Source organism: Penicillium diatomitis, assembly GCF_028827545.1.
Source record: "Penicillium diatomitis strain IBT 30728 chromosome Unknown utg000002l_segment0_segment0, whole genome shotgun sequence".
Lineage (NCBI taxonomy): Eukaryota > Fungi > Ascomycota > Eurotiomycetes > Eurotiales > Aspergillaceae > Penicillium > Penicillium diatomitis.
In genome coordinates this window covers 2,446,143-2,467,947 of record NW_026623174.1, presented here as the reverse complement: position 1 = coordinate 2,467,947, position 21,805 = coordinate 2,446,143, and the positions used below count along the sequence as shown (strand labels likewise).

Here is a 21,805-nt window from a genome sequence, read left to right as displayed (position 1 = left end):
CAACATAAATACAGCACTTATAGTGAATAATACAAGAAGAGAAGAAGACCCTCAAACTCCCGAGTCAAGTGATGTGCAGCCGGTAACGTGTGCCGAGGCGGATGATCCGCGGCCGAAGGAGACGTATATTCATAGCCTGAGAGCTAAGCGCATGCAATATAGATCGACGATCGTAGACCAGATGCGGAACAGTCTCACTACTGTACGACGTCGTGCCGCTGAGCATCCACAGTGAAAGATAAAGTCATTCACATGACCCACTCGCATCACCCCTTGCAGCCTTAGTTGAATGACTCAGATAGAGATCACGAGAGAGAGGAGCGAGCAGCCAATTAGGCCTTTGAGTTCGATGCTGCAGCGAGATCCAGTTCGAAATTGGAATCACGAAGCGTCGAGAGAGCCGAGGTGTCGCGCAGCCGGAAGGAGGTTACGGCTGGTGTGCGTCACAAAGAAGACTTGAGAGGGGATTTGCGGAAACCTTCAAAGATTGCAACCAGGAGAGGAGGATGGTGGCTATCGGCGGTCGGGCTGGGCGGCATCTGCGCCCCCTCCATTGAGACGATCTCGAAGCAGTGATAGAGGCCTGCCCGGATCCAGCAGGCCCATCATCATTTTGCCGAGTTCGTTGTGCTTGATAGGCTTGGTGACGTAGTCGTTGAAACCAGCTCGCGCGGCATTTTCGATTTGGTCCGTCATCGCGTTGGCTGATAGTGCCATAATCGGAATTTGAGGATAATGATTCTTCTGTTCCCAGGCTCGAATCTCCCGACAAGTATCATAGCCATTCTTGATGGGCATTTGGATATCACACTAGTGGGTCCCTCAAGTCAGATAAAACGAGCCTTGCTTCAGATTGTCACATTCACTCACGATGATAAGGGAGTAGTATCCCGGTTCCTTAGAGAGGACCATGTCCGTGCATTCTTGTCCGTTCGAGGCGGTTTCCGACATCAGCTTGATCTTGTCAAGGTATTTGAGCATGACCTATGTACGGACGGTTAGCGTCTGATTGACCGAAGCAACACAAGTATAGCCTGCATGCGTCAACTCTTGACAACTTACATCGCGATTAGTCTCATCGTCCTCGACAAGCAGGACCCGGTAGCCCTTGTTACCAAGCACCTCTTTCACCATCTTTGATACAGTCTTGAAGTTGTTGTTGATTTCGCGTGCCATATCTTGATTGCGGTCCTTGCTCAGTTCACGCTTGCTATCTGGGTCGAAGATAGGCGAAAAGGAAGAAGGCTTCACTGGTTTGGGCACAATGTAGACGCTTCTACCCGTGGCAGCCAAGTCTTTGACACTTCCGCTAATTTGGCGCTTCTGATACAAGTCCGAAATGATCACCATAACGGGAGAATGCCCCGGTTCACGTTGAGACACGTACTGAATGACTTCGGAGATATCGTCATTCGAAGGCAGATTGAGAACCAGATGAGTACAGTTTGCTCCGGGGTCTGAATGTATTGCGTCCTTCCATTCGTCGATATCCACTAAAGTGATGATCTTGAACGGAATCTCATGTGGCACGACCTGCTCAATGTGCTGTTTCGTGGCCTTGCGAGTGTTGTCGAGCGGACAGAGGATCATAATCGACAAGGGTCCATGAGACGACGGGCGGTGCAACCCAGATATGGAGCCCTGCGAAGGCGACGTGGGGAGACGACCCGATGTCCCTGATGCCACATCCAGGGTCTCGCTGGCAGAGTGCGCACTCGTGGCAGAGAAGGGGGGTGAGGGTGTCTGCAGGTCTGGTGTAGGCAACGCGGATGACATAGTGGAGGTCGGGTACAAGCCTGAAGGGCCGAGTTCGAAACCCGGAGACTCAAGTCCGCGGGATAAACTTGCCATATTGAGGATGTGGTCCTGGTTTCTGGGCGGGTGGAAATTACTCTGGTCGTATGAAGTCGTCCTGGATGTGGCTGGCCTCCTCGAAACAGACGAAGCCTGGCGGAATAGGGATGGACGCTCAGCTGGAGATGGCGGCGGAGGTGCATCAACTTTGACATTGAAGGAAAATTGGGCTCCTTGGCCTTCTTTGCTGCTCGGGATAAGTTTACCTCCGTGCATTTCGACGAGTTGCTTGGACAAGAACAAGCCCAGTCCGCTTCCCGCATGTTGTTGCGAGCCATTCTCACCAAGCTGACTAAAACGCTGCATAAGACGTTCAGCATCTTGGGAACTGAATCCTTTGCCAGTGTCGACAACATCGAAACTTAAGAAGGCTTCTGTGTTCTTGAGCTTCGCTGCTGGCTCACGAACAAGATTGCAACGAATGTAAACCTCTCCCTGCGTGGTGAACTTGACTGCGTTGCCCACTAAGTTGATTAGCACTTGGCGAATGCGGAAGCGATCGCCAATAACCATGGATGCAACATTGGCCTCCATCAGGTAATTGATCTCCAGACCTTTGTCGATCGCCCGCGATGCAACAGTGTCGATAACGTCTTCGATCATAGACCTCACATGGAACCATGAGTTGACCATGGACATTTTGCCAGCTTCGACACGTGAGACATCCAGGATATTGTCTACCAATTCTCGCAGGTTGGTAGAGGTGTTCTGAATAGTATCGAGCATGCGCCGCTGGTCTGTGTCTAGCTGCGTGTCCAAAATGAAAGGGATGGTACCCAAGATTCCATTGAGGGGCGTCCGGATCTCATGAGACATGTTGCTGAAGAACTTGGTCTTCGACTCCATTTGATTGTTGAGTTGAGTCATAGCTTTGTTGAGTTCACGCTCCAGGTTTTTGCGGTCGTTGATGTCAGTGCAAGTGCCGTACCAGGACGCTTCTTCTTTTCCAAAACTACCTGTTTCAACACGAACAAGCCGGACAAGGTGCCATCGGTAGTCGCCGCCCCTTGATCGCAATCTAATCTCGGTGGAATAAAAGACACGGCCGTTTTCGTCTTTCTGTAAAGAGGCAACGCCACGTCTTACTAGCTCGTCGAGAGCAGATGAGACACGATGACTTTCGGTGTGTAGATTGCCCGGCTCCCCATTGACTTTGGACTCCGCCTCGTCTGTCGCAAGTGGTTGACTAGCTTGCGTGGCTAGTCCCCCACACTTTTCAAGGTCATTTGGATGGACATGTTTGGCGAAGCCAAGATTCAATGCTTCGTCGAGACTTTGGCCAGTGTAGAGATTCCATTGCTCATTAACAAAGATCAAACCTTTGTTCTCTGTTGCCTCGAACACCACCTGTGGAATCGAGTTCGAGAAGGCGCGATACTTAGCATCAGTTGCGAATTTCTCTCTTTCTTGGGCGGCTTTCAATTCTGCGATATGTTGTTCATGAATGTCGAGGAAGGATCCAATCCAATATAGAACTTCGCCCGTTGATGATAGAAGCGGATTTGCGCGGAAGATGAACCATCGGTATGCAGTCTCGTCGTTGAAGCGTCTTACACGAACCCGTTCCGTGAATTGGCACCCCGTACGCAGAGCATTCAACCACTGGCTGGACACATGCTCTCGTTCGCTGCTATGAATGTTCTGCCATGGATCCCTCAATCGCTGCTCCTGGGGTTTCCCTCGGCGATACGCGTCGAATTTGGCATTAGTCCAGATGACTTCGCCACTCTGGGGCTTTGCCAAGAAAAGATGAAGGGGTACGGAGTTCAACATTAATTGAGCAATTGTGTCCGAAAATGGACGCGGCAATTCTCGCTGCAGCTGAGTATAGAAGGAATTTGTCGATCCTTGCCTTGAAGGTTGATTGGGCGGAAACGCGTGCTGCGGACGCGAGTCTTGGGTTGGAGATGCTACATTCGAGGCCGACTCTTGGCCAGCGTTTTCATCTTCGTTATGAGACGTCTTGGAGGGTAATCTTCCTGGCGAAGTCGGCGTCGACGCTGATAGTGCTGACTTTGTTTTTGAAAGGCGAGATTTCTGAGTGGACCCAGTATCACGAGATGACCTCATATGCTGGACGTGAAAGTAGCTGTCAATGTGTTCTCCACCACGACTGAACAGAGCCGGGGACTGGGTGGCAGAATTCAGGCCCATATAACCAAGATCGAAGCCGGGGGTTCCCAGTGCGGAGATAGCAGGGCTCAACTTGTTCGACGATCGATCACTGGGACTCGTGATGCTTGCTTGTGCAGACATTGAACTATGATCGCTAGTCGCGTAGTTCATGTGGCCACTCAAGCCCGCCACAAGTTCCAATTCACTGCTTGCATCTGAGAAGGTGCCACCCAGTCCAAGAAGGTGACCAAAGCGGGGTGTTTCCACTTTCGAAGCCAGTTGTCTTTCCAGCTGGCTGTAGTGCTGTGCAAGACAAAATGACGACGTAAGGTGGGGCATAAAATGTACGAGCGATTGACGGAGATTCACGGGATACGGAACGATGGGTGAGAGTATTGAAACAACAGCGACTGGAAACCTCAAGGTTGAGAATGAGCCGGAATCAGAATGTGCCCCATGAATTAAGGGGATGTGAACGACAGTTTTGGAATAATCCACTCCGATAGCTTCCAATGGCCGCGAATTAGAGTAGTCGTGGTGGGGCGGATTCTTGGAGAACGCGCTTTCGTCCACGGTATGCGATGTGAAAAATGGGTTCTGGTCCGCATGGGTTCGAGGTGCCGGTGAGGGAGCCGGGGATTGTGACCATGGTGATTGGGGTATTTGCTCGTACTCTTCATAGTCTCCAGACCTAAAAGTGCCAATCCGACGAGTGGTTGGCGCCTTTTGACCGTGGGTAGCAGATGTCGATGCATCAGGACCCTCTGCATTGGGAGTCCTTTGAATAGACTCGTTTGGACTTCTTGGAATCCCATTGTCCATCCCAAGAGCGTCGATAGAATCGGCGGTGTATTCACGAGTCAGGATCACGGGAGTGCTTCGGCCGAATAGCTTGACTACTCCAGCTCGCTTCACCAGAGGGTCTGGTTCCACTTCTAATGGTCGGGGAACAGTGAAGACAGCGTTTCGCAATTGAGACGGAGCTGAATTGCCTACATCGTAGGACTCAGGCGGAGCGGTAGTGAATCGGGTACCGCTGAGACCTGGCGGGACCTCTGTCGGGTGCAGTGACCCCGGGGTACGAGCATTCTTCCTCTCAGCTCTTGTTGGGGCCTTTGGTGTTTCTTGGCTTTTTTCCCATTCGGACGTATGCGCAGCCCTCTTGCTATGCGCAAACCCAGCAAACGAATGACGAGATTCCAAGGGTGGCCGCGCAGACATCGGACTCTTAAGTCCGGGTGTAGACGCGGGATTGCTGCCATGAAATGAGTCGTCATACTGCGATGGTGCGCCCAAATTGACAGTTGAAGGCCTCCGACCGGAGGCTGCTGATGATTGCGTATCTTGATGTGTAGAAGGCACGTTCTGGTTGAAGACGGCCTTTTGGCCCCATGGCACGTTTTCCAAGTCTGTCAAGTCTCCCGGGACTGCGAGAGAGACCCGCTCCGCTCCATAATGTGCCTGAAAAATGTCGGTCAAGTTGGCCCACCAGGCGTCCAGTCCCGGTTCGGCGTTCAATCGAAGTGAAAGGTCGTATAGATTTGGGGTGGGGAAGTCCGAGTCGTCTGCTAGAGGTTCACCGGTTTGCGGGAGGAATGAGGGTTGCGCGCCGGACAATCGAGGAGAGGGATGATGGTCGTCAGAGCCTTGAGAGCCGGGAGTCGACGATCGTAGCCTCTCAGATGGCAGCTTCAATCGAAATTGACCGGAGCGCCCTGTTTGGTCGAGGTCCGGATGGAAACCATGATTTTGAACACGTGGAAAGGGATAAGAAGGAGTTTGGAAGACGGTGTGATCTGTCGTGGCTGAGCCATAATTGTCATCGGCCTTGATGGTGCCTGCGGACCCCACCGACCCTGACGAGGGACCCAGTATCGTCAAAGGTACCTCCGTGTTGACATGAGAAAGTCGACGTTTCTTGGGTGTGTCATTCGAGAGGCCACCCGCGAACTGATTCGCGACGCCGCCTTGGTTCTGGTGCTGTTGCATTTGTTGGTATACGAGCAGCTCTTCCATTTGCCTCTTCAGCTCCTTGAGTGTTTGCGAGCTTCTTCCTTGCTCCTCCAGCTGCTCGCTCTCGGATCGCGTGTCTTCGGTGATGGGTGTGAGACCTCGCAGGTTCTCTCCAGAGTCGCCACGAGAAAATCGGGGCAGCTGCGGTTCCGAGCCCGAAGATTGGGCCAGATGACCTGTTTTGTCATCTGCAGTCACTGTGCTCACCTCGTTCTCATGGACTGCTTGTTCCACGGTAGAGGACTTTGCCGATCGTACACGAGAGGGCGACAGGGCGTCGGTCGAGACTGTTCCCGGTTGTAAAGGACCAGAAGGATGACTCCCACTACGCACGTCTCCCATTCTCGCGCCTCCACCAATCTGATCACAAAGCAACCAACTTAGGATTCTTGAACAGTACGAGAAGCGCAAAGGCCGAGCCGGGCGATCATTTCTTGGCCACGGAGGTCCGTCAAAAGGAGGCCTTGTCGGCGAGGGCGAGGGAGAAGGCGCCAGTCAAGCGAAGGCGGCTGGTGCAAGCCGATAGCGTAAACCCGAATGACAGAGAATTGACTCGGTAACGAAAAGGTATGTCAAGGCGAGGCCGACAGACCGATCGAGTGGGAAATCGTGAACTTCTTGTACCGGCGACTTTAGACGTGAGAGACGTCTGTGCTGTCAGAGTTGACGAGGAACCGGCCCTGGACCAACTCGCTCGAGGACACCCGCGGTCGCTGTGAGGTGCGCGTTCGGGAGAGGATGAATTGTGTGGTCCTTGAAGCCGAGGGTTGCAGGACCATCGATGGCCAGAGGAGCGATTGACGGATGGGAAGAGGTGCCTGATGCGCACGGAGGAAGGTGATGAGAGGCCTTGGTGATCGAAGTCGCAGTTGAATGTGCATACAGAGCCCGTGGCTGCCCGGAGCGGTCCTCTCACCGTTGGTCTCGTTACCCTCTTTTGGTTTTGAGCGAACGGGGGGGTGGGTGGAAGTCTGGGAGTTGGCGTCAGTACCCGCCGACCGAACTGCGAGATCGCCCAGTGGATGACAAGCCAAAAAAGTGGACTCGTTGGTGTTCGACGGTCCGTCTCCGGGGGGAGGGAAATGACGTAGCGCATGGCCCTGGCAATCTCGAAGGGGAAGAATAAAGTGGATTAAAGATGGCCTTGGGTACAGTGGCTTGATTGTCTCCCCCCCCATCTTTCAAGCCCATAAGCCACCAACCTGGTTACAAGAGTACGGGTACGGGTGCTACGGCAAGCTCATCCGAATACATTCAGATGGACGGCAGTACTTGAAGCTCTCCTACAGGCCCAGTGTGTGTATGTATGTGTGTGTGTGAGTTAGGTGGTGGTTGGACCTGTACACCTGATGATTCGATAAATAAGGGGCATCTTTGCCTCTGTAGTGGATCTCAAACAGGCCCCAGGGTATCAGCTGACTTCCTGGGACGGGGCACCGATGGAAGCCCAAAGGGAGCATGGATGGGATAGAAGAAGGACTTGGACAGACAGGAATGAGGCTCAGAGTCCTCCAGCTGGCCGTACCTAGTAGCTGTTACTCTGTCGAATGCCTCCAGTAGAAGTGAGGTCTTTACCTTCCATAGTATGGAATGTTGTCCGTGGCGTCGCGGGAACCAAACAGGTACATATATTTAAGTGCCAATACTGAGCCAGACGTTTCTCACCTGCGGTGCTTCCTCCACCTGACTAGACTTTTGCCTGTGGGAATGATATCACCACATGAAGTGGCTGTTTTGTTTTGAAAAAAATAAATAAATAAACCAATCTCATAGATAGTTCTAGTAATGCGATGCTCTTTCCTGAATCAGCCGATTGACTGGCTGAAGAAGTGGCATTTGCCAATGACGGAATCTGATCGGTGAAGTTTGACAGAACCGACGGAAATGGACCGAGAGGTGCACACCGCAGCTGGTCATTCCACGTGACCTTTCCGAAGTGCCCGGGTGACGGTGACTAGCGTCGGGAGCTTCTCGCGATGCAACTTGCAGGCTCTCAGGAGAAATCCTAAATTCGTACATCTTGTCCACCACGCAAGTGTTCAATATTTTCATTGGCTCAACTGGAGAAGAGAAAGACTCATCCGATATTAGATCTTCGGTAGTCAGTAGTCAGCGGTCAGTCGTTAGTAACTCGTCAGTACTCGGTGAGTCGGTACTATGGTAGTACGTTATGTGTTACTACTAACTACAGTCGGGTAGCACAGTACTACTAGGTTACTAACTACTAGTTAGTAACTAGTAACTGGTTAGCAACTAACTACTCAGTAACGTAGTTAGGTAGTAGTTTATGTACTGTACCTAAGTACTCAGGCACTGTTGACTTATTAAGTAAGCACTGCACTACGGTAAATCCGGCCGGAGGCGGGTCATGTTCACACTCCCAGCACGTCGATCATCATGTCTAGGCCCTTACTCTAGCTTCCTGCCCGGACACTGAAATGACGATGGACCAATCCCTAGATCCCCAACTACCATAGTCCTACTGCCCACGGTACACCGTAAGACCGGCATCTAAAGGTCGAACTGATCTCATTCTCTTATATCGGAGAGTCCGAACTGTAACTATAGGAAGTCCAAATCGTCATCGGCTTTCCCATTACCAATTCGAACAGATGTATAGTACAACCGCCTCGGAGTTCAGATAATGCATAGCTAAGTAGCCTAGACCTGTTGATAGCGGAGGATGAGAGATCATGAGGTACGCCTGGAACCTCAGAGGCCTCTCCAGATGAAATATCGCTTGAGCCCAGTTGACCTCCAGCTGGGGTGAAGGTCGAAGGCAAGACAAGGCAAGAGGAACCAGGCGAGTCTTGAGAATACACATGCATGAACAGCCTCTGTCAGAAATAGATTAGGTGGCCTGAGGACTACCTAATACCTAGCACCTACTACCTACTGCAGGCGCCTTGCGCCGGTAAAATTACTAAACCATTTAGTGAAAAGTACATAGTCCGTCACCAACGCCAACTGGCGGGAGGATGGTTTTGATGATGCGGTCAGAAATAGCCAGTATGCGCCGTGAAGGTGGCAGATCTAGATGCCTCTGGCCGGTAGCAATATAAGCTGCAGCACACGGAATGCAAAATACATAGGGCGATGGCTCATCCATGCGCTGGAAGATGCACAGCTTCCTCGACTCTCAAGGGTTGACTCTGTTACAGCTTTCGTTTGAGTTTTCCCCATTAACCTAATCTGAAGTCCTCAAAGACACTGTCCAATCGGGACTTATGAGTGAAGTAAACGGTGCCACTGGCAGGCTGGTGAAACGAGTGTGGCTTAACATGTCCCATATCGGAATGCCCCAAAATTCCATAGTCCATACTCCATAGTCCATGGGCCATGGATCATGGATCATGGATCATGGATAGTGATACACACGAAGAGTTCAACCCTCTGCCGTGCTACAGTGGGGTGTTGTAAGGGGCGGGACATCTGGACCCACGTGCCGAAGTGTCGAGCAGGAGCTCGCCGAAGAGACTGGCACTTGCAACAATGAAGTTCTGCAACGAACAAAGTACCAAAGTAGTCTATCCTATTGACTACAATAAGTTCAGCATTCATGTCAGAATCCCCCCGAAATGACCCTCGGCCAAAGCGTTCCTGGATTATTCTTAGCCCGGGTTTGCTATTGTGGAGTGTGGACACCCAACTGTGGCTGGGGGGTTTCTGGCCTTCGTCACTCAAAGTGGGCTAAAATTGACAGCCCACTTTGCTTGGCTGGCCAGAATTGCCGACGCCATGCCGCCCAGGCGACGGAGTCAATCTCAGGCGCAGATTAGCTCAAGACTTTGTGCGAGAGATACAGTGCAGCCCAAACTTTCAGTCATGCGATCGACATGCTCACGTCTAAAGGGCGAGTATCACGTGGGACGCGATCTTCGCCGAGGGCGACCCTTTAGTATATGAAGGACCTCGCGTGAGGCACAATATGTGAAGATTCGACAAAGGCCAGCCCTCGCGGTGACGAATAAGGTTAACAAGAACAGGGACCATCAGCTAAGGGAGTCGTGGCCTTGACAGCAGGCAGACCCTCGTTCCTGCTCGATAAATCCTGTAGACTAGGAGCACTCGGTGAGGTCCATTAATTATGCCTTCTACCGTCACTCTCTCAGTTTCCCCAGACACGTACGTCACAATGCTTGCGAGGCTGAAATGCCCGCAAGCGAATATGATCCTTCGCCAGCGGCTTTCACCGGTTCTGGCGGAACGGCCGGCTGTGCTAGGTAGTAGGTACCTAGCCATGTACAATTCATTGCAAGTATTCAACGAAGTTATGAAACATCACGCCGACAGGGATGCATTACGAATTGACATCAAACTGAGGTGTGGACACTGCGACAACATGTAGATTTTAATTGACCGTCCTCACTAGATCAACAAAGGGTGGAACACGAGGATGGCCCAGAATTGACAGCTGAGCCCTGGTCCATCGTTGACTTTTTCACGGTTGCTCTAAACACCAGGAGTCTGCCGTACGCCGTTGAGGGTTTGATTGGGCGCCTTGAGCTTGGGCGCCTGGTTTTTCACCCTGTGAATCAAGGCCAGGGCGACTAGTTGTAAGACTAAGCGTAGCACATCCACTACTATGCCACCTTTCCAGATTAGCTCCGCCCGTGCAGTGGTCGATCAAGATGGTGCGCACTGCGCAGGCCGATAGAAATTCCGAAGTATGTCCGGCTTTACCAAAGATTCAATGTTTCCGAGCCGCGGCTCTCTTAAGGTCTCATCGTTTCCCGGCACCATTAGGGTCCATGTCTCACACAGGTGACTACAGCTCAGTAGGATTACTGAGATCCTACTGAGATCCTACTGAGATCCTACTGAGCTCTCTTCTGCCTCACACGCCCCCAGTTATTCTTTTCCACTACGTCGATTCAATATAAAAGGCGACACTGGCAAAATGCGACATATCTACATTTTCACCGAAGTAATTCCAACATACTTGGGTTGATGGAGCCAGGTAAAGAAACTCATTTCATTGCCCGGACCTCCGAGACCTGACACGATCGAATTTTCCCATGAAGACCTACCGAACCTGGTCAGCTCTTGAAAGTGTATCTTTGGTCTATCGAAACCAACCTTAAGACCAGCGGATGAGGCTGAAAGTGACCTAACTTCACAGATTCGATCTTTGTACATCGACACAACTTGATATTTATGTATTACGCTGGAGTGGCTGTCTACGCAAGCTTTCTCCTCGATTATGTTTCAGTGAGCCAAGCACCTTTCACTTACCGTATATATGTTACGGGGTAGCAAGCCGGGCGTCTAGCTTCGAAAACTGAGTCGCCTCGATTCTGGTTAGGGCTAGTCGTAAAGGCGTGATGAATCAGTCGGCTGTCCAGATGAAAGCAAGAAAACCGCAGATATGGCCCGGAGAAGGGAACTTCTTATCAATCTGCACACGTTAGCCACCGGTTTTTTGTCTTCTCCAATACTTGTCTCACTCTGACACAACTGCCCAAGCATGGTACGCGCTGGTCTTCCTTTGCACGCGCGACTTCTAGTAGAATTGCCAATTCGGTCTCTTGGCGCTCCTTGATCGAGTAGTGTACCTTGAATACATCCATTTATTGTGTGATGACGCCCAGGCAATCCTTCATCTTAGTGTGATTTCCTCCCTTGGGTGGCACAAGGATCGGGTTTGATGTCAATCTGGTGGATATAAATGATGGCCAAGCGGTTGCCTATGGAAGCGATTCGGCATTCATGACAACATCGGAGGCCCAGGGCCGCTTTGAAAGCTCAAGAGCGCATTGTACGGGCCATCTCCGGTGAGGGACCCATCGCAATTGAAGCATCCCGGTCGTCGACAGCTTCTTGACTCGAGGGGTTGACGACTCCACTTGACCGACATCTCGGATTTCGGCCTGAAGGGCAGAAATGTCTTTGGTGGGATCGACGGTCTGTGCCGGCATCCCAAAGTCTTGCATGCCAGCTTCAAACCCCACAGGGACTCCGCCCAGACCAAACGGCCGCAAAAACAAATTCTCCGTTATATCCCCACCTGGTCTGGAAACTGCCCGCCGGTCACAATCAGTATACCTGCGGTCATTGCACCACCTTCTTGCTGTTCGGTCGAGATCCCTTTTTGGACTTGGTCAAGTGAGGCCTCTATCATCATTAACCAAGAAGGGGCTTCAACAGAGAATCAGTCCTGTCGTGTGGCTGGCCCGGAGCTGCTGAGAGCATCTTCACTCGCGCGATAACGAAACCCGCTCAAAGCCGCTTTCGTCAGGCGGTCCCATGTCGAATTCACTGCTCTCGTGCCACCAACTTGTACAGGCTGAGCGCTCACCCGCCACCGAACTGTCGAGACGCCTGATCGAGACAGGTAGCCGTGGAGTGCCGCAGTGGCTACAGCTTCGATCACAGACAAGGAGATGGAAGAAAGCCATCTGATCGGCGATGACCTGCCGCTCCCGCCAACGCGGCTTTTTGAAAGGCTTGGTCATCTGCCTGGGTACAAATGGGATCCTTCCATAGAGCCGTTCCATTCAACTTACAATCATTGGCATATTCATGGTGTCTGTCATGTGGTAGAAACAGACATTTCAACCCCGATTGCAACCTCCTCCACCCCAGCGTCCTCGGGTCCGTCCAGCCTGACACGCTACTCCCCCAAAATCGAAAGTCCCTCCTCCGCGCGCAACCCTCGAACAACCAGCATCAGTGAAACCAGTAGTGATATCTCTCTAGCGCGCGGTGAGCAGGAGCAAATCTGGGTCCCGGTGGTCGCACGCGTATCAACGAACGTCATCAGACTTGAGCGGGAGTTCCACATGATCAAATCGATTGTGCAGTCATCAGACCCAGATTGCAATCATATAATCAGACCAATCGACCTGGTACGTCTCTCCCCAGAGCCCGGGGATTCAGGTACACTTCTCGTGGCAATTTTCGAATCTCCTGGTCATGACCGATTAAGAGATCTGGTCACGTTCGGCCCGGCGTCATTTGCCGCCGGGATGAAAGGCGACAACAATACCACGCCCAGCGAGCAAATACCATTGCCAGCATTTCTGGATTTTGCCATCGGCGCTTGCGACTGCTTAGAAATTCTCCACTACGGTGTCAAGACAGTGCATGGAGAGATTCGTGGCGACGCGTTTCATTTTAGCGCTGAAACCGGGGCAGTAAAGCTCGCGAATATCGGCAACGGTGCTAGATCCTTCGACAATGTTCTCAGTGAAGGCTGGTCTTCCGTCTCCCGTGAACTCGGAGCGAAATACAAGCTTCAGTTTATTGCCCCCGAGCAAACTGGCAGAATGCCTACGGAACCAGACAGCCGTACCGATATCTATGCTCTTGGCTTATTATTCTGGTCGATGCTGGTAGGAAGATTGCCCTTCGATGGCGCCGACCCGGTGGAGGTTGTTCAGAATGTGCTGGGAAAAAGGTTGACTCCGGTCTCATCGAAACGGCTAGACGTGCCTGATGGTCTTTCGGCAGTGGTCCAGAAAATGACACAGAAGATTGTTCATGATCGGTACAATACTATCTCGTCTGTGAAAAGGGACTTGATGCAAATAGCACAGTTGCTGGGAGATGGGGAGAGCGAAGCACTCAGCAAATTTCAAATTGCGCAGAGTGATGTGTCATCATTCTTCACTCTTCCGTCGCAGATGTTTGGACGCCAGACAGAATTGGACACGATCTTGAATGTGGTCAACAAGGTCCATAGACGCCAGGAGATTGCTTTCGCCAAGGCATTTACTCAGAGTCCCTCAACCGGTCACGCTCTCGCCTCAAATTCTTCCTTTTCAGAAGGTCGCGTGGACAGCTTTGATCTAGCATCAATCTCAAGCGACTCGGGGTCATTTCACTTGCCACCGCGGGCGCTTTCGACTTCAACTGGGCATCATTTATCTCATGTCAGCACACAAGATTCCGCGGCGCATAGTGAGAACGGGTTTCAGCCGCCTAAACAAATCCAGCTCCCACCGAACTTCGACTTTTCCCCGCAAGGTTCAGCCACGTTAAGCACGCAAAAGTTGCAGAGCCCATCTCACTCACGTTCTTCCCAGTACACTGAGCGTGAAACAAGCTCTGCACCTAGCGGAACTTCCAGCAGCCTGCCGAATCCTCATCCATTCGCTTCGTTGGAGTCCATAGGTGCTCTATCGAAGCAAAAGATTGGGGGCAAGTCACGACGGACAGGACGATGTGAAGTCATTGCAATCAGCGGTGCTGCGGGAATCGGCAAAACTGATCTATTGAATCGAGTTCAACCGATCATCCGGAAGTCTGGTTATATTGCTATAACACGCCTGGATCGTGTCAAACGGGTGCCGTTCGAGCCGTTCGCCAAGGTTCTCGCCAGCCTTCTTCGGCAAATCTTCTCCGAGCGAGATGTCACCACAGAATACCATGAAAGTGTGCGCCTCGCGTTGCGGCCTATGTGGCCGACCCTCCACAAAGTTCTTGACCTTCCTGAGCAATTGCTTTCTCCTGGGTCCAAGTATAATCCCGTATCGCCGAAGACATCGATAGCCCAAACACTGGCCGGGCCGGACCGACAAGCCAATGAACTCGCCAATCGGATTCAGATACCCAGTCTTAATCAAGGCCAGACATCGGCAGAGTTCTTCTTGGCAAATGCAGCTTCAAACAACATGCGACTGATGGACATATTTCTGGAGATACTCAGGACATTGTGTCAATTCAAGTTAATGGTTGTGTGCCTCGACGATCTGGAGTATTCGGATGACGAGAGTCTCGAGCTTATCATGAACATCATTCGCGTCAAGCTGCCTTGTGTTCTCATTCTTACAAGCCGCAAGGATGAGATAACACCTGACAATGTTCGAGCACTCTTTGAGTCTGAGAACCCCAACGTCACACGAATTGAACTCCATCCTCTACGGGAGACAGAAATCATGCACTTCGTTGCTGCGGCAATGCATCAGGCCCCGAATCCAACACTCACCCCGCTGGCAGCTGTCGTTCAAGAGAAAAGCCAAGGAAATCCTTTCTATCTGAGAGTCATGCTGGAGACATGCTACAGAAAAAACTGCATTTGGTACTCCTGGAAGGACTCGAAATGGATGTTCGACCTTGATCGAATCTTCACCGAATTCGTGGCTCCCGTATATGGCGAGGGCCTTGGCCTAGGATTCCTTGCGAAGCGACTTCAGGAGATTCCCATCGCTGCTCGCTCCATTCTAGTATGGGGGGCTTTGATTGGAAGCCCTTTCTCTTTCTCGCTAGTACAAAAGCTTTTGACCAGCGAGTTTTTGTTTTCATCAGGTGAAAATGAAACATTCACTGACGGTCACTCAGAAGGACTGGATCTCACCTGTCCTCATAATATTACATTGCTGCGACAATCTGAAGGTGATACGGTCATTGGGTTGCAGTACTTGGTTCAATCGAATCTTCTTGTTCCAGGCAAAACTGATGACGAGTTCAAGTAAGGACTGGGATAAACATCCATCCTTCACTTTGTTTTCTTTTCCCGGTTTGCTGACGTCGTGATTTAGATTCGCCAATGACCGCCTTTCTCAAGCCACACTCTTATTAAGTGAGAGTCGCAATGTTGAAAAGATGCACTTTATCATCTCTCAAGCCTTGATGAAGTACTATCACGACCACCGCAGCCGCTATTCGATGGCTCATCACGTGGCACTCTCGTCGCGCCTTCTTAAATCACGATTTGCGCGGCGCATTGAATACCGGAAAATTTTGTGGGAAGCTGGACAGACTGCGGCTCAATCAGGCGCTCGGCCCACCGCACTTTGGTATTTCCGCCATTGTATTGAGCTTCTCCAAGATTGCCCTTGGGACGACCGCCGATCTGATGTCTACTACGAGGAGACTCTGCGCTTATTCATTGCATCTGCTGAAACGACATGGTCCCTGGGTAACACTCAAGAAGCTCTAGCGTTGATCCAAGCTGTCTTTACGAACGCGAAGGATGCCATTAGCAAATCTAAGGCGTGGATCATTTCGGCCAAAATTTATGCCCAAGGCCGGGATCACCATCGGTCGATGGACGCCCTGTTGACCTGTCTTGATGAGCTCGGCGTCCACCTCCGCACTCCCACCTCCTTCGAGGACTGTGACGTCGCTTTTCAGAAGCTCAAAGCATATCTCGAATCCGCTGATCTGGAAGCTATCGTGCGAAGACCGTTGAGTGAAGACCCTGTTGTGATCACCATTGGCGCAGTGATGGCCGAGGCGATGTCGGTCACTTATTGGGATGATTCTCAAACCTTCTATCGAATGGCGATAGAGATGATGAATATTCACATATTTAGGGGGGGGTTTTCACAGACCTCCATTGGCTGTTCTCACCTTGCAATGATTGCACTCAGTCGTTTCAAAGATCTTACATTCGGCTTCAGGCTTAGCAATGCATCCATTTCTATGTTAGAAAGGTGCCCAGATGTGTGGACTCAAAGTCGAGGCTCCTTGGTTCATAATCTCTATGTCAGTCACCTGCGCGTTCCCATGTCATCGATTCTTCCTGCGATCGAGGCGTCTCTGGAGACATCATTTACTATTGGCGACCCCTACATTTCTCTCGTCAGCATCTCCTCGATGGCTGTGACCCGGCTTTCTCTTGGACATGACATGAGTCAGCTCGAGGCTTTTTGCCAGGAGACACCTGAAGATGTGCCAAACTGGAAAGAAGATACGCGTGGCGGAGCAAGTATCATCGCGATTCGTCAAGTTGCCCGTGCACTCCAAGGGAAGACAGAATTCAGGGATGCAGACAACGTGCTATCAGACGAGGAGCACCAGACCTCGGAATACATTACTTGGCTGGGCGAAAATGCGAGCAACGCGGACAAGCCTCGGGACACGTACTTTGGCTTTGCTATGATCCCTCTTTTCTTGTTCGGTCATCATGCTAAGGCGGTGCAAGTGGGTACCAAGCTACTGAAGACCGCCCACAGGCTGTGGTCTGCACGCGTCTCCTATCTGGTTTACTTCTATCTTTCGCTGTCACTTCTCACACTGCATAACGAGAATCCGTCCCTCGGCCTGAGTGATGACGATATGGACAAGATCTTGTTGTACAAAGCCGAGATTGACTTCGCGCGGAGCTGTTCTGACGCGAATTACGGCATGTGGGCCTTGCTTTTGGAAGCTTTGATCAGCGAGGTGCAGAAAGATTACAGCACTGCCATTCAATCATATGAATCAGCAGTAGATCATTGCCAAGTACATGGCTGGCTCTTGGAGGAAGCGCTCGCTCTGGAACTTCAAGGCGAATTCCTCGTCCGACGCGGAGCTAAGCGGGCGGCTCGTGCAATGATGAAAGATGCCATCTCTGCATGGACTGCCATAAGCGCAGGTGGAAAAGCTCAGATTATTACGGAGAAGCACGAGTGGCTGCTAAAGACTGCGACTTCATCGAGAACCATGGACATTGGATGTCAAACTGTTGATGCCTTGGTGGAGATTTCACGTGTCACTCCGCAGGAAGAGATCACGTTGCCATCACAGCTAGAGGAAGAGGACAGACGTCGTCGCTGGATCGAGCAGAGCAGAGTAGACCTAGGTCAAAAATCTCTGGACATTTCGAGCGTCGGCCTTGATATCATTGACTTGTCGAGCATACTCGAATCCAGCCAAGTGATGTCCTCGGAACTTCAGATTGACAAGCTTTTCACCAAGATGCTAGAAATGATAATGGACTCATGCAATGGCTTTGAATTTGCCGTCATTGCTACCGAGTTCGAGGAGCAAGGCTTCGCAATCGCGGCCGCTGCGGACGCAGAAAAGTACCCAAAGTCATTCCCAGACGGGCTCCCACTCGCAGAGTTCGAAGGGCGCATGGCCCAGGAGATCATATTCTATGTTATGCGCACCAAGGAGGAGGTCTTGGTTCATAACGTGCTCGAAGATGAGCGATTCTCTAATGTGAGCGAAGTCTACCATGCAAATTTCCCACTTGGTCGTTCTGTCATTGCTCTGCCTATCGTCCAGAGTGATCAGCTGCTCGGCATTATACACCTCGAGGGAAAGCCAAATTGGTTCACTCAACGCAATGTAGTTGTGCTTCATCTACTGTGCAACCAGATTGGAATTTCTCTGTCGAATGCGCTGCTCTTCCGAGAGATCCGTAAGGTCAGCGCAAAAAATGTTTCCATGATCGAGTCCCAAAAGAGAGCTCTTGCCCAAGCCCGCGAGGCAGAGCAGAAGGCCAAAGTGGCAGAAGCCGAAGCAAAACACAACGTCAAGCTGAAAGAAGATGCCGCTCGTGCCAAGTCGATTTTCTTAGCCAACATATCTCATGACCTACGCACACCGATGAATGGCGTTATCGGTCTTTCTGAGTTGCTAAAGGCAACCGCTCTCAATAAAGAACAGGATGATTACGTTGAGTCAATCCGTGTCTGTGCTGACACTCTGCTCACCCTCATTAACGACATACTCGATTTCTCCAAGTTGGAAGCTGGCAAAATGAAAATGTCCACGGTTCCGCTGAATTTGAAAGAGACGATCAGTGAGGTCATACGCGCGCTTCGATACACCCACCGTGAACGTGGTTTACAGACAATTGAAGATCTGGAACGTGTTCCACCCGAGTTGGTGGTGCTCGGTGACCCGGTCCGTCTTCATCAGATTTTCATGAATTTGCTGAGCAACAGTTACAAGTTCACACCCAAAGGATCCGTCACCGTGAGAGCAAAGGCCGTGAGGGAAGCGAAAGGACGTGTGCGGTTGGAGTGCTCTGTTGCCGATACTGGTATTGGTATTCCCGAGGAACAAAAGGCACGCCTGTTCCGGCCATTCTCCCAAGCCGATCCATCCACCGAGAGATCATATGGCGGTAGTGGGTTGGGATTGAGTATTTGCAAGGCGATCATCGAGGACGTTCTCGGCGGCGCGATTTGGCTAGATTCGACCCTTGGAGTAGGAACAACGGTGACATTCCATCTAGTCTTCAACAAGGCTCCGAAGAAGTCAAATGTGCAGACACCTTGGCACCAGGATCTTCATCATGCAGAGATTGCGGAACCTTCTCGGGCCAAAGCGCGGGACCTCACTCAAATTCCTCGGGATCAAATTCGTGTCTGCATCGCCGAAGATAATCCTATCAACCAAAAAATCGCTGTCAAATTTGTCACGAGCCTTGGTCTTCAATGCGAGGCTTACAGCGATGGCAAACAGGCTGTTGATGCGCTGCGTGCCAATGCCAAGCAAGGAAATCCCTTCCATGTAGTTCTGATGGATGTCATGATGCCCACTCTCGACGGGTACAACGCTACTCGCGAAATACGACGAGATCCCGATCCAAACGTTAACGAGGTCCTTGTGATCGCTATGACTGCTAGCGCTATCGAAGGCGATCGAGAGAAATGTCTAGAGGCTGGCATGAACAATTACCTTCCTAAACCAGTGCGCTCCCCTATATTGAGCGAATTACTGGACAGATACCTGGCACCTGTGCCCTCCCATCCACGCACGCGTTTGGCGATCCGCCAGACAAAATCTCGAAGCAGTGATAGCCTCGAGGCAGGGACCCCCACGAGTGTCTCATCTTCCGGCTCGGATGACACTCTGAACCAGCCGCCACTCTCGACTCCTCCACCAAAATGACTTCACGCACTTTAATGATACCCTGCATAACTGCACACCAATAGACTTTCCCAGGCGTTTGTATCTTTCTGACCATGGATTCTGTTTGGTTTCTACCAGTTTGATATGTTCGATTGGACATGTGGCGTCTTTTGTATCTACTTGAGCATTTCCCACACCGTTTCATAATAGGCATCTCTTTTCTATGACCGGCCGGAGACAGAAGTAGTACTATCAAGCATTGGTATTCTACCTTACAGTTCTTCGGTTACACCGAATGTCTTGAATCATTATAACAATCTTTCCGATGCTGCATGAATTTTCTCGACAAAAGCGTAATACTTGCCCACCTCAATCTATCCAGCCTCCTCACCCGTCCCTGCTCTGAGTCTCTCCCTTTTCGCACGTTGAATATCCAACGACATTTTGACTGGCGGAACACCTGGTGTTTCAAACACCGTATCAATTTCCTCCAAGCTCAGCCCGCCTGTCTCGGGGAAGATGAAGTACGAGAGGATGAGCTGCGCTGTGTTGTAGACGATAAAGACGACCCAAATCTTATATCCTACTTTGGCAATGCCGACACTTATTCCATAGGTCTGCACAGCGCTGGCTGCACCCTGAATCAGACTGTAGAGACCCATGCCTCGGGCACGGAGACTCAACGAGAGGATTTCAACAGGGTACAAATTGTGCATAGTCGCGACGAATGTGGCACTGAACGTCTGGAAAAGGAAAATCCAGAGAAGGGTTAGTGCAGCAGCGGCATTGGTAGCGTGCATACTGTACTGCCATGAAGTAATTGTTGTTGCAGTCTGGAAGACGATCATGCTGATCAAGCCTGTGAAAATGAGGGTACGTCTGCGAACCTTGTCGACCAAGAAAGATCCGACAGCGGTGAAGACAAAATAGACTGCTGTTGTGCCTATGGAAATCCCAAGTTGTTGCTTGCTTCCAGTGATGCCAACCGTCTTCAATGCGTCGACCATCTACGTAGAAAAAAGGGGCAGTCAGCATTGCACACAGTCTCCGACCTTGATAGGTAATGGTAGACCTGTCTCTTCATCGTCTCCTACTCACATAGTAGGTAATAATTGAGCCCCCCGACCACTGCTGGAACAGGGAGTACAGCGTCAGCACCAGAAGCCGATATCGAGCCATTTTGGTGAAAAAGACACGATAATCCCAGAAGTCTCGGAAACCTGTACGGTCATTTTCCAGTGATTCTTCCATTTGCGAGACGATGATCTCCACGACTGGCTCGTTGATATCGGTGCTGGTTGTGTGGTACTTGGCCACGATCTCTTTTGCCTTTTGACGATTACCTCTCATGACGTGATACCGCGGGGACTCGGGAGTCAGGAAGTAGATCGTCGAGCAGACAATTGTTGGGAAAAGAGCTTCGAGGATCAGAGGCACACGCCAGCCGTTGTTCCCGGACAAGTTGGACAACCCAATCATGGCACCCAGGCAACCCAGACTGCCTACTTGGAAACAAGCGCCGAAGAAGCCAACCATCCGACCTCGAAGATGAATGGGGGCGATTTCTCCAATGTACTGAGAGCTGGACATCAACGACGTGCCAAATCCCATGAAGAACCGACCCGCCATAAAAGCTGGTAGGTTCGGTGCACATCCTTGGAGAATGGCGGCGAAGATCACGATTGCATTTCCCGTGAAGTTGATCCCGCGACGCCCAATGACATCCGCGAATCCCATGAAAGGCGCGCCGCAGACAGTACCAATGCTCATCAGGGCGTTAATCAAGCCATATGTGCTTCCGCTCGTGTCGAAGCCGAAATAGTTGTGCCATGCTGGTAGAGCATTGATGCCGCTGATCACACCCCAGTCGATGCCGAACCCGGCTTGATTGCAGCCGTGCACAAACATGATGAGACATAAGCGAACCCCGGTCCAGGACCATACAGTCAATGATTCCTCAGATAGTTTCCATAGATCTTCTTCTGTCAGACGTGCGAGGACAACTTCTTCCACATGGTCCTCGCCTTTTTCTTTGAGGATTTCGGCCTCAGTGAGGCCCAAGGAGCCTTGTTTCGCCATGACGCCTCACAGATAGGCCTGTCAACCGACTGATCGTAAGGCAATGTCGTGGTGACTTTTCTCGGTGTCGATTCTGTTCGTCAATGGTAAGGATAGATTGATCACGAAGGCAGAAAGCAAGGGGCAAGGGCGCAGGAGTCAGGTCAAGGGCATCCTTTTAAACCTCGCTTTTGCTGTCAATCTCATCTCGAGATTGAAATCAAACTGAACAATAGTATTTTGCATGGTC

The 21,805-nt window shown here is 51.2% G+C and overlaps 4 protein-coding genes across 4 annotated transcripts; 1 reads left to right on the top strand and 3 right to left on the bottom strand.

The window, feature by feature from the left end:
• Positions 1-513: 513 nt before the first annotated feature.
• On the bottom strand, positions 514-6,324 carry pkhB (putative sensor histidine kinase/response regulator; the record flags this gene model as incomplete). Its single annotated transcript, XM_056931561.1, has 3 exons — positions 514-810; positions 871-984; positions 1,063-6,324. The coding sequence occupies 3 exons, from the start codon at positions 6,322-6,324 to the stop codon at positions 514-516; spliced, it is 5,673 nt and encodes a 1,890-aa protein (XP_056793592.1).
• Positions 6,325-6,614: 290 nt separating this feature from the next.
• On the bottom strand, positions 6,615-7,160 carry N7539_001957 (uncharacterized protein; the record flags this gene model as incomplete). Its single annotated transcript, XM_056931560.1, has 1 exon — positions 6,615-7,160. The coding sequence occupies one exon, from the start codon at positions 7,158-7,160 to the stop codon at positions 6,615-6,617; it is 546 nt and encodes a 181-aa protein (XP_056793591.1).
• Positions 7,161-12,365: 5,205 nt separating this feature from the next.
• On the top strand, positions 12,366-19,536 carry N7539_001956 (putative sensor histidine kinase/response regulator; the record flags this gene model as incomplete). The annotated part of the gene is made up of 2 exons (XM_056931559.1): positions 12,366-15,394; positions 15,465-19,536. The coding sequence occupies 2 exons, from the start codon at positions 12,366-12,368 to the stop codon at positions 19,534-19,536; spliced, it is 7,101 nt and encodes a 2,366-aa protein (XP_056793590.1).
• Positions 19,537-19,871: 335 nt separating this feature from the next.
• On the bottom strand, positions 19,872-21,576 carry N7539_001955 (putative MFS sugar transporter protein; the record flags this gene model as incomplete). The annotated part of the gene is made up of 2 exons (XM_056931558.1): positions 19,872-20,504; positions 20,596-21,576. 2 exons carry the CDS (start codon positions 21,574-21,576, stop codon positions 19,872-19,874), a joined length of 1,614 nt encoding a protein of 537 aa, XP_056793589.1.
• Positions 21,577-21,805: the final 229 nt, after the last annotated feature.